Here is a 16680-nt window from a genome sequence, read left to right as displayed (position 1 = left end):
ATGTATTTTTAGTGTAAAGAATTTGTAAAATGACCAACACCATAAGCAATTGCTCCCGGTTGTGATTCAAACATCAGTGAACTTACACAAAGTGCAGCAAATAGTAAGTTCACAATCAAGTCAGGTTGATACTTCAGGGCATATGAGAAACTTCACAGCGTGCAAGAAAGACCCTTCCTGAATGTCTATTGATCTCACCCATTCAAACATACGTACATTTTAATGTACCAACAAATAAACAAAAAGTAAATAAAATACATTCTAATTACAGCACACTTCAACCAAACCTATCTTTCAGAGGAAGTACAAGATTAGAACTGCTAAATTTATAAATTAATTATTAATTAATTATTTATTTATTTAAGTTACTGTACCAGATCTTCAGGTTATGTCATCAAAGTATACTGACATGACGGGTGGACCAATGAAAACCCTGAAAGGGATCAGGTGCCCAACTAAACTTGGGAATCGATTAATTAAAATTAAATTTAAGATATGCCAGATACAAGGATAATGTACTTAAAAGTAATTAAATTTTAAATTCGGGGAGATGTGACATTCCAAAATATATTTCATTATGTTTCAAACAAATCTTGAGGCTGCACCAAAAATTTCTGGATGTCCGGATAATCCGTGTCAACATCTCATGAAATCTGAAATCATTTTGGCAATACGTTCAGTGCTAAATCATCTCAAATTAAGAACAATGACCTGTAGATACAAATGTGAATTTCAATGTTTAAAACTTTCAGCTGAAAGAGCAAAATATCTGGGAGTTCTCAGCACTGATAATCCACTATGTCTACGTTGTGTCACACGATAACGCACATTCCTGTGTTCTGGAAAATTTCCACTGTTTGTCATTGCTCGTGTTCAAAGCAACCAAATTATATGATTAAAAGTTCTAAGGGGTTAAAACATACTGTTATGATGCACTATGCTTGAAGTATTTTGACATTTTCAAAATAGGACATTAAAGGATCTCATGTATAAGATATGGCTTGAACTACCAAACTGACTATTATACAGTCATAAATAAACACCTGAAATTAATACATGCTTCAGCCACCAAACTGAATAAAGATACAAAGAAACATGCATAGACCTTTCAATAATAAGAACAGTCTACTTACAAAGCAAGTACTAATGATTCTTACCTAATTCTGTTGAATTAAAAGCCTTTCACTGTTATAAATGGCACAATTCTGCCAGATCCAAAAGAACATATCAATTTAACAGAAATTCTATCGCAAAGAACAAACATAAGACACGTGTCTTAGGTAAATAATTCAAATCCGAAAGTTATGAAATTGTATACATGACAGCTGACTTACTGGAAAGATATACAAATTCTGTCGGGGAGAAAATTTGAGAATCACTGTCTTCTGGGATGTTGCACCGCGTAGTCTGGTGAGTACTGTCCCATCTTTCATAGGCGCATATTCTCTCATCACACTGAAGATGGAGGCAGTACTCTCTTCTGAAATGTAGGTGTCAACCAGATGACAGTGCAATGTCTCAAAAGATGGCCGTCTTCCGACACACTCCCTTTTACCGACAGTGAGAGGCTTAATAAAAGGCCAAGTCTGTGATAATCTGAGCACGGCCTAGGAAAGTTAGTACTACATATACGTATATACAAACTGTGACAGATTCTTCACCACATTCTAACCCGAGAATCATGCATTTTACCAGAGCGCATATTCCAACCAAGGCATAATGATGAGACACGGGTTGGAATTTCATATTTCTGGAAACAGAAAGGAAAGGAGCAAATGAAAATGAATGGGCACACCAGCTTCTGGTCTATGCTGATTATGTTCATTCACTGAGTGAAAACATAAATATCATAAAGAAAAACACATAAACTCTATTAGAAATTCAGAGAAAACTAAGTATATTATGTTCATACCAACAGAATGCAGGGAAAAGAAAAACATAATATAAAGTTTGAATATACGGGAATAAAAATAATCAAAATCATTACTTCATCTTCATTTCATGGTATAAGACATCTTCTTGTTCTAACAAAACCTTAATGAAAAGTGCACTCAAAGAAATTAAGGGCAGATTAAATTTGGGGAATATGAACACTTGTAAGATTTGAGTTTTCACAGAAATCTTCAATATCAATACTAGTTAGCATTTCAGACACAATCGTTTGCTTTCCTGTCTCCTGCGTAAAAGTGTACATAAGCTGTAATCTTAACCCTTGTTTTGTACGGCTGTCAAACCTGGTTGAATAACACAGATTTTAGGAGTTTGAGAAAAGGGTGCTGACGGGAATATTTGGAATTAAAAGGGACAAAGTGACACGAATCTAAATAAAACTGCAAAATGAGCATCATAATTTGTGCTCATCAAAGGACACTGAAATAAAAGAGAAGAGGAAGAGATGGTTGGGACATTTCTGTTCTTAATAAGGCTTGCCGATTCTTGGTCCCCAGCACCAATGAATGTATGATTACCGCATACACTACTTTTAGGTCATATGACAAAATATTCTGCTTACAACTGGTAAGCATGTTTTGGCTTACTCGGAATAAGTTTCCAAGTCCTTGATAGTGAAGACAATGACAAGTTATCAAACAGCGAGTTTTGTTTTAAGATTGGACACAGAAAGCATACTAAGAAAATTTCAATGTATTTATTGAAGAATCACAGATCTTACAAAAATCAAAATTTACTGGTACATACCGTAGAACACCAAATTATAGTTAAGTTTAGATTATTAGAATGGAATAGAGGTAAAAAAAATTTGACAGAAATTACTGATTAGGAAGGTCACACTTTCTGTGAAATACCAATTAAAAACCACTGACACAAACCTAAAAAAATCACAAATAATATCAGGAGCTTACTGATAACTCCGTGACATCTAAAGATGTGTTTTTCTTTTCTTCTGTCCACCATTTTATAATTTTATAATTTTGGAGCACAAATGCCTGCTTACATCACACATCCAACATGAAAGTTTACATTACACTACTGTAATACTTCAAGACCAAGCGCACAGTCAAATTAACAGATTAAGAGGAGTGCTTGTAGATGTTCAAAAAGCAGTAATACGAAATGCAGTTCGAAGCAAAGACCAGATACTGTAATTTGGTTTAAAAGATTAAGAAGGGGTTCATAATAATGAAACAGCCCCACACCATTGTTACATACCTGTAACCACAGATGTGAGAGTCCTTGGTGGCTGTCTTAAGAGAGGGGATCAGACCACGGATCAGGAAGTACACGGGACGAGCCAAACACGTGTTTACGCACCTGTTACTAAAGTTGTGTATCATATGACTGGGGTCTTCTGGCTGCCCGTCACCCCGGTTTGTCAGTTTCTGAATCAGCTTGGCACTCGACCGTCTTATTGAAGCCCGCAGCTTCGAGAACGAAGCGCTGCGCCTGAGTTTGCCGTACTATAAAACAAGTGGGAGAGACAAGGGGGGAAGCAGACATGAGCCAGCAAACTGGGTTCATGTACAGATGCCATTCAATATGAAGGCCACGATACAGAGAGCTACATCATTTATTCATTAGCATGATCAATATGCAGAAGAAAGGCAAATTCACTATACGTTGACTATGATATCGAAGAGCTCTTGTATATTAAATGGCACTGCAACTACGGGAAGGTGTATAAAGCAGGTGGTGATAATTTCTATACAGTCAGTCAGCATCCATCATTACTCGCACACTTTACATCAGTTACAAAACGTTATATGTGCTATTGGCTATGTACAGAGAAGTCTTCACAGTAGATCCGTAATGTTATAACCTGACAGCTTAATGACGCCATATCTCGAAGTTTGCGTTCCTGGTTTTCCATCCTAACCTCTAAAGAAATAAATATAAATGGAAAGAAACACTTTCGAAAATATAAATTGAAAATCAGACCAATTATTAGGGAAAAATTAACTGAAGTTGTAATATAAATAAAGATTTTAATAATCTAAATCATATGATATACCAATATTCAAGACATGCAATTCAAGTGTGCAATACACAAGATGCTCATCATCATATCGAAAGGTCACATACATTAATTTCCAATGTATAAGAATTCACACACTTCCTACCTTCAGATACAACGTATTGTCTATTATTAATGTCAAAGACGTATTTTAATGTATGTGTAAGTTATGTACATAATCTTCATTTGAAAATCATTTCAGAATTTATGCCATATTATAATGAATAATGTGTCTGGTGCTTATAAAAATATACAGGTTACCTATTGATCAAAATATTTTGTCTTCTCGCCTGATTTCTAAAAACCTGAAGATTAAAATATACGAAACAATAATTTTGCTTGTTGTTTTGTATGGGTGCAAAACATGGTCTCACTCTGAGTGAGGAACATAGATTGCAGGTGTTTGAGAATCGGGTGTTGAGGAAGATATTTTGGCCTAGGAGAGAAGACGATGCATAATGATGAGCTTAAAAATTTGTACTCCTCCCCCAATATTGTCAGGGTGATTAAGTCAAGAAGAATGAGAAGGGTGGGGCATGTAGCACGCATGGATGGGCCAAGAGGTGTGCACCGGGTATTTGTCGGGAAGCCCGAGGGGAAGAGGCCGCTGGGGAGACCTAGACGTAGATGGGAGGATAATCTCAGCCAGGATCTATAGGAGATAGGAGTTGAATGAGACTGAATATTGTTGGTCCAGGACAGGGATCGGTGGAGGGCTTTGGTTAATTCGGTGATGAACCAACCAGTTATTATTAATGACACAACCCGCAGTAAGCATGGCAGACATATAATGGAAAACCTGTTTGTAGGTAAAAATTTCATATTTAATATGTTTTGTTTGAAGATAGCAACAGGAAAAATTATGAAGTAGTGGTCTTCTGGGTTGCAACACCATGGAGTCTTGTAACTGGTTACCAACGTTTCAGACGAACACAATGCCTCCAACTTCAGGGCAGAAGATGGTGGTGAGATGTTCCTTCAAGACATTGGTAACCATGTTCCATGATCACAACCCACATTTTCACTGCCACAAAACCCTCAAATCTTACTAACAAATGACCTTTCGAATTATGATGGCAAAGGTACAGGAACAAGCAATTCTTCAGAGGACATGTGAGAAATATTACAATGAACTGGACTTAATGTCAATTTTCAGACATAAACATGCTCAACAGTAATGCGAAGTATACATGAAAATTAATTCTGTTTGGAAATTCATTCAAGGAACAGAAAAAAACTAATGATAATGCCCAATTTATAGTGTGCAGAAGGACTATTGCAAATGTTGCCTGCAAGCAATTATAGAACGTGAGGTGCTTAAAGCAAACTTAAAAAAATCTATAAATAAGGAAAGTGTGTGAGTAAAGGAGAAAGTCTTCCATTTTGTAAATCATAAACTCAACAATTTCGATAATAACATGATATTTATTGCATTTAATGGCGTTTCTATACAGAATATGTGCAACCTCGTACAAATCATGACACGGAGTTAACCAGAGATCAAGAGTTCTATTTATGTCTAAGCCAACTCCACAGAAATTAAAGCAATGGATTAGAAATTTTTGTGCCAATTATGAGAAGTCAGAAGAATAACAGAACCATTCTCTTGGAAATGCTCAATTTACTTTGGAAATATGAAGACCAACAAAAGCAGCAAATTTAAAAAAAATAAATTAGTCAGTAATAATAAATAACTCCTTTATTACAAACAAAATTATACACTAGGAAGGGTATATTTCTGTACACTGCTTTAAAAAGTGCTACGTGTATCTTAACACCATGCTATTATTCACATATTCCGTGAAATTCACAATCTACTTACTTAACTTCAGCAAACATCAGAACCAAAATTACAAACAGAAATATGAGCACCCCTCATTCACCACAGGAAACAAACGTTTTGAGAGAAGTGGTAAATGAAATGGCAGAATCAACCGCAGTAATTGATTTTCTTGCTTTGCTTTTCATTGCGGTCGATCAGTTTCAGCTAATATTACTTCCTCTCACAACCACAATGACTGATGGACTTTAGGAATCAGACAGAGGACTTGAAAAATGTAAAATATGATAAAGAAGAATAAAAAATTAAAAACAAACAATAATAATTGTAATAATAATAATAAAGAATGATACATTCCTTTCCTTTTATATTAGTTATTTAAAAAAGTAGATTTTTGTTTCTATAATCTTAGGAATTTTCATGAGTGAAGGCCAAGTGCGTGGAAAAGTTTGTTTTTGAGGCCACCCTGACGTACGTCGGAACTTGAGTTGGTGAGTTGGCTTTGGCCTTCCGGAGGGCTTCTCTGTACATAACCAATGGGTGCGGGAGTCTGCAGACAGACAATCACAGAAAAGTGCTTCAGTCTGACACAGAAAGTGAGAAAGAATTCAAAAAAAAGTTTCCATAAAGAAATCAAAAAGAACTACAACTAATTCAGAGTATATTTTTGTCTCTCCAGCGCAACTGAAGCCGATGTATCACTGTTCACTTCTTGGCAACATTACAAGAGATGACACTTTGTGGGCTGACTTAAGAAGCAGATTTTAAGACCACGCAATGGTGATTTCTCTGCTGGAGATCACACTTACATAAGGATGGGAAGAGGAGATTACATACATACGTACGATTAACAGTCGAAAGGGAAACCCTCACCAGCATCTTCCCCTCCTTTCAAACGAGACAGTGCGCTAATGAACTCGACACTCACCAACAGTCGTTATTCATATTCTAAGCCAACTTTTTATCACCTTGCAGAAACATACTGAATCAATAAAAATTGTGCTGGTACAATTTACTTCTTTCGCATTAACTGTAAATTCTACACACGGCCGAGTCATTCTTTTGCTTGGATTAATTTATTTACTTTTCATAAAATTCTATCATAATCAAACACATAACGAAAGGTTGCAAAAGATTGACTTAGAATCACATGTATTTAGCATATAAGAAACGAAGGCAATTAAATGATAACACACACCTCAACAACAAACAAATATTTACATACTCGTAACAGAAACAAACAGACCGGAATAAAATACTACACCTGTGTCACTGTTACCCCAGTAAAATGTCGATTAAATTGGTAAACCAAAGAACTGCAGCACAGAATAATAAAAACTGTTAATACAGGATACTCACTACATTGTCACTTACCCAGAAATACAACTTCCCCCCCCCCCCCCAAAGATCAGATCAGATTAAAAGAACTGATCATCTTCGTATGTGTTTCACGACACCAACTGTAATTTGTGTATCTGATGAAAAAAATCCTGCCATAAAAGAGACGTTATTTTCTTTTGTGACAGCACTGTCCAGCCCAAAACAGCAAAAGTGCAAATTGCGCGGCAGTGTGTAAAGCATATCCCCCCCCCCCCCAAACACTACTTGGACAACTGCAAGGCTTATCACAATCAAGATCGAGAAAAATCTATTTTCTCCGAAGACTAATACGCAGTTTGCCTAAGCAATCAACAAAGCAAATCTTACAATCGAAAAGACGTCAATGAATGTGAAGCCACCTGCTCGGAGACCAAATTCTCATGGAAAACTATTCCATGAATAAATCACATAAGCTGTATTAAGGATGTTTATACTACAAACTCCTTTATCAAGGCACAAACCAAGGTTTTTAACAAACAAAGAGCACCAAAATGAAGTTGTAATTCACACAACTCACTGGGTGTCTCTCAAATGGCACACAAAGCACGTTTTTATATTTTGCAGCTTCAAAAGTAATCTTCAAACACAAAAACATGCCAAAGAAAGTGTAAGAATCTGAAGCATTTGGATAATAAGCGATGCAATCCACACATGCATACACACACGCATCTTCAGACAAAACGATTTTAGTCGTAAGTATTAAAACAGTTAAACAAAAGTTCCACGAATATAAAAATTATAATAAAATACACTGTAGCACTCCAATTAAAAACTTAATTTTTTTATACGAGTTGTAAATTTAATGTCTATGTTATTTTATTGCCTTGATCCAAATAAAGAAGGGAATATCTTTCAACAACTAATGCTGCATTCTCATCTAGTACGCTCAGCAACCAAACTAAAATAAATGGCAGTGCTCTGATGAGCACTTTCCCAATGCCACAAGCAACAAACACTCCATCCAGCACAGATCACCATGGTGAGTGTACTCACCTCCTCGCCTTCGTACTGCATCGAATCCAGTGACTCCCGTGATCCCCTCCTGCTGGTCCGCTCCTTCCCAGTTGAACTACGCCTCTTGTCACCACCTTCTCCGCCCAGGATCGGTGTTCCCTTTGCTTGTTTCACGATTTCCAGTGCCTGCAAAGAAATCAAAGTATAAATTTATGAATACGTCTGGTTCTACCACACTCAGACCCAACACAACGCAGACAACGTGAATTTAATGAAACCAAAGAAATTAAATTATTCAGAGCTTATTTTAAAAATGAGAGCCTTATTCATACAAAGCATCGCTCACCTCCTTCCTAGACCGAAGGGCACAGTCTTCAAGCGTATCGGCCGCTTCGTACTTTCCTTGGCGACGATACAGAGCTCCTAGATTCTTCAGAGTCGTGGTTACAGTGGGGGAGTCAACCTTGGCTGCCTTGTGCCAGCCACCGTATTCACCATATGGAACGTTCTCCTTGTTGCGGTGTTTGTTTTCCTCACGCTCCTCTGCCACCTGCCAGATTGGCTTGTTGTCTCCTGAACAAGCAGCATAATCAATAATTTATATTTCTTGCTAACTAACCAGACAGATTAAATACCAGAATGTATCATGTGATATCGAACAGGACACAATGAAAGTACAGGTCTGATAATGAATTTCTTAAATGAGATTTATGGTTTTCACGGAGGGTTCATATTGCAGTCTTCAAGGTTCTGACGGTGTGTAGTATAGAAGGCGGTTGCCAATGCATCGGAGGAGAATATCACTTCCATGTTCAGGGCAGAAGGTAGTTCAAACGAAAACATGGCAACACAACCCAGAAGATAATTTCTTACATTTTTACCAAGTTCACTGAATTTGTGACCTGATGCTCGATAACTCTAATTACTGTTTCTGTTACAGATGCCCATAATTAATTTATGTTCCATGCACTTTACATGGAACTGCCACTTTGTGGGAATAATTCAATTTAAAATCTAACTGATATTTATTGTTAACATGCTGGTGAGTAGATTATGAATATATTTATTTGCTACATGTCATTTCCATTACTGGTATCACACACAAATAAACAGCAAAGCTGAATATGGAATTCACTACTGCATCACGTGTTTGTTCTATGCACTCGTACTATCAACACATAGTTGAACAGCAATAAAGTACATAAGGTAGAATTCTAACTGCCTCCTGGTGGTATAAATGTTCAAAAGTACTCTTGGGCAAATTCTTGTTCCTGGCATTTGTTTTCAAAATCATTTGTGCTTTCTTTCTGCCTCCAACAGACATCTCTAGAACATGTAGGATTTGAGGTTTTCGCAGTGGTGAGTCTGAAGATTGCAGTCTTCTGGGTTATTGCGCCGTGTAGTCTGGTAGATTTTCACCAACGTTTCAGAGGCCCAGATTACATGGCGCAATAACCCAGAAGACAGCAATCTTAATCTGTAGAATAGTTAATTAAATAATTTGTGTTTCAACGCACCATATACTTGCACGGTGTTCCTTTCATACTGGATCTTTCATTTGAATGTTCTCAACCACTGAGAAATATAGCTTTATTTTATAGCTTTCACTCTTACACCATGAAAGGTAGATGGAAGCCGAGAAATTATTTATTTATTTAATTTATTTTCATAATACGTCACATCACTATCCCTGATAAAATCGTAGCGGGGATTAACTATGATGTGGTTGTGTCTGACATGTTACTGCATGTTAATAGCTCATGCCACTGTTTTGAGTCAACTGCAGTGGGTACTTAAAACCATCACGCGTAAATCCAAAATGCAGGTGCCCGACAGAATAGGAAAATGCTGAAGGTGATGAGGAGAGCCACAGACAAACTTCAATAAGCATAAATGATCAAATGGCATCTTAAGGGTGCGATTCAGTGCAAAATGAAATTCGACTATTCATTATACACAAATTTCTTATGGCTTATGTCAAGGAACTTCAACCAGAGATCTGGGAATGAGACGTCCATCAGCCAAGACTGTCCCAAGACAAGTCAGTGATACAGGAGCAGAGAAACGCTTCGTTGCGACTTCTGATTTGCTTGAATGCGCAAACAAAGCATCAATTACCAAAATGAAAATCCCATTCTTTGTACTTATTTATATTTCTCACCAATACAATTTTATTAATTATGAATTACGTTCCAAAGAATTTAACAGACTGTCATGATTCTAGTTGAAATGAATAAGTGAGGAGAGTAACTGAAGACAAAAATATTTAGATTAAAATTGGTATTCTGCAAAAGCACCACATGTAACGGACATAACAAATATTAAAAACTACTGAATGGTTGCGTCACAAGCTAATCAGATGTCTCTTAAAACTGGTCTTTTCTTAGCACCCACAGACAGCGTGGGGGAAAAAAGTCCTCGAACAAACAAACGTTGAATAAAAACAAACAGCAAAAGTAACATTCATTTTACTTGTGTTCTTTCGATGCACACATCAGAATTAAACTTTGTGTGTCTGCCTATCAAACAATGTAAGTCACACATTCTTGCTGCATTGCATCTTTGATTTTCTCACGTACTTCTGGCCCGCCTGCATTCTTAAGACATGATAAATGCCCATCCTTCACGAACAATCTTCCTCACTTGATACTGTCTTGTTCTTTATCTTTCCCCTTTTTGCATCTGTACTCTGCTTATGTTTATTTGAGTAGTCAGCAACGAGCCAACCTTCAAGATACACTTATCTGTCTTTATGTCCCACCCAGCATTTGCATAATTATAAGTGGGGGAATACTATATTCAGCCAAATAAGAGTCATTACAAATATATACACAAAAGTTCTATAAAATAAAAGCATAAACAAGTTTTACATAACCAAATAGCAATATATTATTATTGTTATTTTAATTTTAAAGCAAGGACAATGAATACAGAAGTCAAATATCACATGCAAAAGACTACAACAAAACAGGATCACAAATAAAAAATGTAAAACAAGCAGACAAATAACAAACTGTTTTTGTACTTATTCTATTCCATCCTTGCAATATCAAGAGGCCTCAGAAGCCACGGCCTGCCTGCCCCCACCTAATGACAAGGTATGACCGACCCCCCCCCCCGACGCTTTCTAATAACATAACCCATGAACTGTGGCACATGAGAGCTTCATCTTGAGAAATGCAGGGCAATGACCCTCCAGAATTATGCAAAGAAAGTAACCCGTGATCAAGTGCCTTCATCATTCCATTTCACGACTTTCAAATCCCGCGTCAAAAAGAGAAAACTGGCGCCACTACCGCGCTGTGAGGGCAGAGGGCAAGCAGTAGCCTCTGACGCTACATCTTCCCACGCCTTATTATAACGTACCTTCAGACAATAATTTATATAAATCACAGACACTTTGAGGAAGACATTAACCACAGATCCTAAAATGCCAAATATTACCAACTAGTTACTCTGCTTTTCAATGTCACAAAGTTTGTAACTCATAATATATTAGTGTTTATACTAAAGTAAGTACTGTACGGACATGAAACAGCGAAGCTGAACATTTCAAACAAAAGTCTTTGGTAAGCAGGAGGTACTCAAAGCAAAATTAAATAATGTAAAAACAAACCTACAAAAATATTGACCAAAAACTAAACAACCCCTAGACCAAATTACATTAACTTATGTTTATAACATTATCAAAATAAGGAAACTCAAAATCTACAAATATCAGAACAAACATGCAAAAGTGTTATATGACAAATAACAGAAATGCAGATGCTTTCCTGACTTCAACAAACTAAAAATGGAAAGCCAATTATGCGTTACAATTATTCTATGTTACAGCAGAATACAAATCATTCACATCACCACCAAACATTTTTAAATAATTACCAAGGACATATTTTGGCTCTACATATTATTTAAATATGTCACTGCTTCACACTCTGGTAGATTACAAAACAAATTCCCTTCGTACCATGCACACATTACAATTAATTTAATTTGCATGGGAACAATCACAGAATTTAAAGAAATTTTAAACTTCTTCCAATAATACACAATCCGTCTATTCACATAATGTTTAATAATTTCTTCAACTATGAAGGAAGACATAAATCTCACCATTTAACAATGACTATAAATATTATTTAAACGTTGTCTTAAATTAATGACATCATCCACAATTGTTCCCAGTAGTACCACTCAAGGGTACATAGAGAACCTAAGAACACAAAAAATCCTTTAAAAATCTGTTACAACAGTCAAAATATTTTGCCAGTAACGAGCGATTCATAACAGAGCACAAACCTTGACTCTTTCGACTCCTTCTTTACCTTGTGTGAAACATTTTACATCTTTACAGACTATGGAAGATTTATTTTCAAAAATTTAAAAGGAAATAAGACGATGCTGAAAGCAGAATCAACCTCTAACCTAACTTTATTCAAGTAAACAAATTTTTACGTTATCCATTACTGCACAAAGCAGTGCAGTGATTAACACACAAATTCTTCCCGGTTTAAATCTCGAACGACCGAGGCTTTTGATGGTTTTTCCTCCGTCTCTCTGGACAAATACTAGGACTGATTAACAGGACCTTGTATGAGAAATTAAATGGTAGCTCATCATGAAGAAATTCCATAAAATTCTATCCTGAACTGAATACAAATGACAACTTCAAGACAAATTTCTTCAGGGTAGTTTGTACAGTGCAAGACCCGTAATGGGTATCTTTAAAAAAATTTTAAGTTCTTTCCCCAGCATCTTAAATCTGGCTAAAGTGCATAAAAATTAATCACCCAATCAAACTTCAGTTACTTGGGAGTACACAATAAAAACATTTTCTCCCACAAGGAAGTACTAGCTCATGAAGGCACATGGGAGACAGAGCCCCACACACTCACAGTCTAGACACTACTCGGAGGCAGACAACCAGCCTCACACCATATCACGTGCTCCATTCTGGATGTAGTAGTGATACGAGGAATCTCAACCGACTGCACAGTGAAAGCTCACCGCCGAAACCAGACTGTGACAACTCTTGATTACTACCAAGGCTTCACTTGTCTGTGTCATGTACGACCCTCTGACCAACCGATGTGTCTTACGAGCCTAGTAACTCGGGCTTTGCAATGTCGAATCTCATACTGTCCTTGAGAACATAAAATATTAAAAAATCCAATCTGGCCAACGCTCAGAAACTTATTTTCTGTTGTGACAAACTGACACATATGAGAGAGATTTAAAAGATTTCTGTCGTGTCTCTTGGGCACTCTACAGAAAGCAATTCAGCTGCTATAAAACAATTTGGAATGACATGCAACCCTGCAGCACTCGAAGGCTGACAACGTTTAACTCTGCTCGTGAGGTTAAGAATTTTCAGCAAACTCTTCGACAAAGATGGTGGAATGTGGTAGGAAATTTGATGGACATGGAACATAAAACATGATGTAAGGGTTGGCAGGCAGTCACTTACCGTCAATGGTGCCAAACTCTCGCTCATGTGCGCGTGTCAGCACCTGTTTATACAGGATCTCAGCCTCCTTGTACTTGCCCTGTTTCAAGTAACACGATGCCAAGTTGTTCTTCGTCTTGGCTACATTGGGATCATCGGGTCCCAGTTTTGACTCGTATATTTCCAAGGCCCGCTGGTAGTACCTTTCGACTTCCTCGTATTTTCCCTGCACGACACAGAGACACACTATGTGTGAATACAGTATTTACTTTGTAATTACATACTTCGGGAAGCTTATGAAGTTGCGCGTGTGCCTGCGGACTGTAGCAGGACATACACAGATACATAATTTTTTTTATTTTGAAGTATGTACAGATATAAAGAAATGAAGTACTTTATCGTTGTAAAATAGGGAACTTGGCTGTTATATATGTAATTATGTCGTGGTAATCACAGATAACATCTGAAACCTAAAATGTTAATGCTTCCTTCCACTCCTAGCCCAAATGTTACGAAGTACATACAATGGGCATTACCTGGTTCTGGCAGAGGAGTGCAAGGTTGTTAAGCTGTTTGGCTACGTCAGGATGGTCCTTCCCTAGGACCTTCTCTCGAATCTCCAGAGCACGCTTGCAAAGTGGCTCTGCCTCCTTGTACTTTCCTCGTTTGCCGTACAGAACGGCAAGGTTGTTGAGGGTAGCAGCCACCTAAGACAATGTTTTATGTTGTGTCATCGTAAACATAAATAATACTATTTCAAAACGACGTCACTCTGTTATTGACTTCTTTTATGCGCACATTCCACTCATAAATGTATTTTTATATCAATACCAAATGCAATATTTTTACAAAATTGGTTTGTTTACGTAACATAACGAATGAACGCAAGAGTACAAACTTCCAAACAAAGGAATAGAACTATAGCTGGCTGGGAGAAGCCCCTGAGGAATGTCTCGATGTCAGCGGATGATCAGACGGTTCCGGAACTGAAGCAAATGATGTGGCACCGTGCTTAGTATTAACAAGTTACAGGCAATAAAACCACCGACTTACTGCTGGGTGATTTTCTCCCAGTGTCTTCTCTCGAATGGCCAGAGCATCATTTAGCAAATTTGCTGCTTCTTTATATTTGTTCTGGTCCCTGTAAAAATAAAAAAAATAATAATCAAATTTTATGTATTATTTTGTTCTATAAAATGCAGTAAAACTATCAACTTTTCATAAAAGACCCTGCACTATGGAGTAATTACTACCGAAGCTTCTAATCATCCATCCATGCAGGAAACGTCAAGAAACAATTTCAAAGTACTGCAAGTGTCCAGAAGCTCACCTGTATACCAAAGCCAGGATGTTCAGCATAGTTGCAACATCAGGGTGGTCATGACCGCTCGTCTTTTCTAGATCCTCGAGTGCTTGCTTGCAAAGTGGCACGGCCACTTCGTACCTCCCCTGAGACGCGTACTGGATGACTAAGTTATGGAGAGTTCGAAGTCGGGCAGGAATCTCGTACCCGGCATTCACTTGCTGGGCAAATTGACTTGGAGGTGTCGGAGACATTGCTGCAATAAAACCAAAGTGTGGTGTTCTTACACTGTCTTCAAGACGATGTACACCCCAACACATTTTCTGTACATGTAATTACCAGGCAATTAAGTTACGAGCCAAGTGGCTCTAAAATACGCGCGTAACGTCTTGACAGATATTTCACGCTACGACACAAATATCTATAAATTCAGTAACAATAAAACTCTGGTGACCTACTTGATCTTTCTTCTGTATCATCATCTGGAAACAGGTCTACTACAGGATCATCCTGCTTTGGTTTATCTTGCTTAGTTTCCGTTGAGGAATCGTCTCCCTGAAAATCATTGGAACGTCTCAAAACACAGAAGCGAACCTCGGCTACTGCAACTATTGGACGCGCATGTGACTGTGTCAGTCACATGAGCTCAGATAATTTAGTCACGTGAGTTGCTGCGTACTCAATGCATTCTCTCAGCACCTCTCCACACAAACACAAACCGTTGAGCATAATTATTCTTCCCAGTATTGGCGTAACACGCACATTGAATCCAAAACTACCGTGCACAAGGATCAAAAGCAGCAGAGGCACGCAATTGGCTCTCGACTAACCGTAATATCCTGGTCATATTTGCGCATTGATGCCATGAACTCGAAATGTTTCTTGTCTTCCTCCAACTGGGCGACAGCCTGTTCAGACGCCTGCAACTTCTGCTGCGTGTTAGCCAGCTCATCCCGCAGCCAGGCATTCTCCTGGCATAAGCGGCGAACTTGTGTCCTCAGCTTTTGTTTCTCGGCTTCAACGATCTGCAGGTGTGATGCTAGGGCCATCATCACCTGCTCACAACATAAATAAAAATGACAATTATCAAAACTTGGCGATGATGTGTGCTGGATAGTAACGTTAAGGTACATACTACGAGAATTATGGGTAGAAAAACATATTAATTTTTGCTAGCACAACAGACAGTGCTCCAGTCAAGAAAAATGGAGTCAAGACGTTATTTCCCTTTCTGTTAAGTCCGTATTTCACGACGCACTAAGTAATAAGAAACGTTCGATAAAATGGATAAACTGCAATTTAAGCCTCATTCGTGTAAAGTGGGGGGTTGTACTGGAGAGTGAACCAAAACCAAACATTGTAACATTTGGGGCAGGCCCCCCAATAACAAACTTTACCTAAATTTGAAGAGGGAGACACAACATCCCCAATATACATTTCATACAGAGAAATCATAACGTCATTAACAAGGACTACGGCAGTAATATTATAATAATTAAAAGTCTTAGTTTTTATTTTAAGATGGCTGTGAATCCATCAAGTCTCAATGTGTGAAGGTTTTGTTTGAACTGAATACGACGTGAGCTATGAGCCTTCTTTGTCGAGTTACATTTCAGAAGTGATGACGTCCTACATGTGAGAACCTAACCTTTGCTTGTGTTGTGACCTTGAACAAAGCACTGTCTGCTTGTATAAAACATACTGACATTCAGATGCCGACATCAACAGCTGTTACAGCAGTTAGATCATCATTCTGACATTTGGGTTCGTGGCAGATTTACTAAAAATGTATAAAATGAATGCAAAAAAAGGAAATAACTTGTATTTGTACATCTGCATGTTTCATA

General features: G+C 37.6%; 1 protein-coding gene across 7 annotated transcripts in view; it reads right to left on the bottom strand.

Moving 5' to 3' along the window:
• The window catches only part of Klc (kinesin light chain), a 41247-nt gene that overhangs the window by 6723 nt on the left and 17844 nt on the right, over nt 1–16680 (bottom strand). For 5 of the 7 annotated variants that reach the window (XM_087354407.1, XM_087354418.1, XM_087354430.1 and 2 more), the window contains 9 exons: nt 15664–15888; nt 15292–15388; nt 14861–15089; nt 14584–14671; nt 14067–14237; nt 13552–13756; nt 8431–8657; nt 8124–8270; nt 3271–3416 (listed from right to left, as the gene is read on the bottom strand). In XM_087354407.1, the coding sequence (XP_087210533.1) occupies nt 3271–3416; nt 8124–8270; nt 8431–8657; nt 13552–13756; nt 14067–14237; nt 14584–14671; nt 14861–15089; nt 15292–15388; nt 15664–15888 (1535 nt within the window). Of the gene's footprint in view, nt 1–3270; nt 3417–5375; nt 6301–8123; nt 8271–8430; nt 8658–13551; nt 13757–14066; nt 14238–14583; nt 14672–14860; nt 15090–15291; nt 15389–15663; nt 15889–16680 lie in introns of those variants that run through there. The other 2 variants (XM_087354436.1, XM_087354439.1) reach the window with 2 other exon arrangements.

This window comes from Zootermopsis nevadensis, unplaced genomic scaffold, assembly GCF_977971745.1.
Source record: "Zootermopsis nevadensis isolate Lab colony 2312 unplaced genomic scaffold, Znev_1.0 Znev_ptg000002l, whole genome shotgun sequence".
Lineage (NCBI taxonomy): Eukaryota > Metazoa > Arthropoda > Insecta > Blattodea > Termopsidae > Zootermopsis > Zootermopsis nevadensis.
This window is presented reverse-complemented; position numbering and strand designations above follow the sequence as displayed.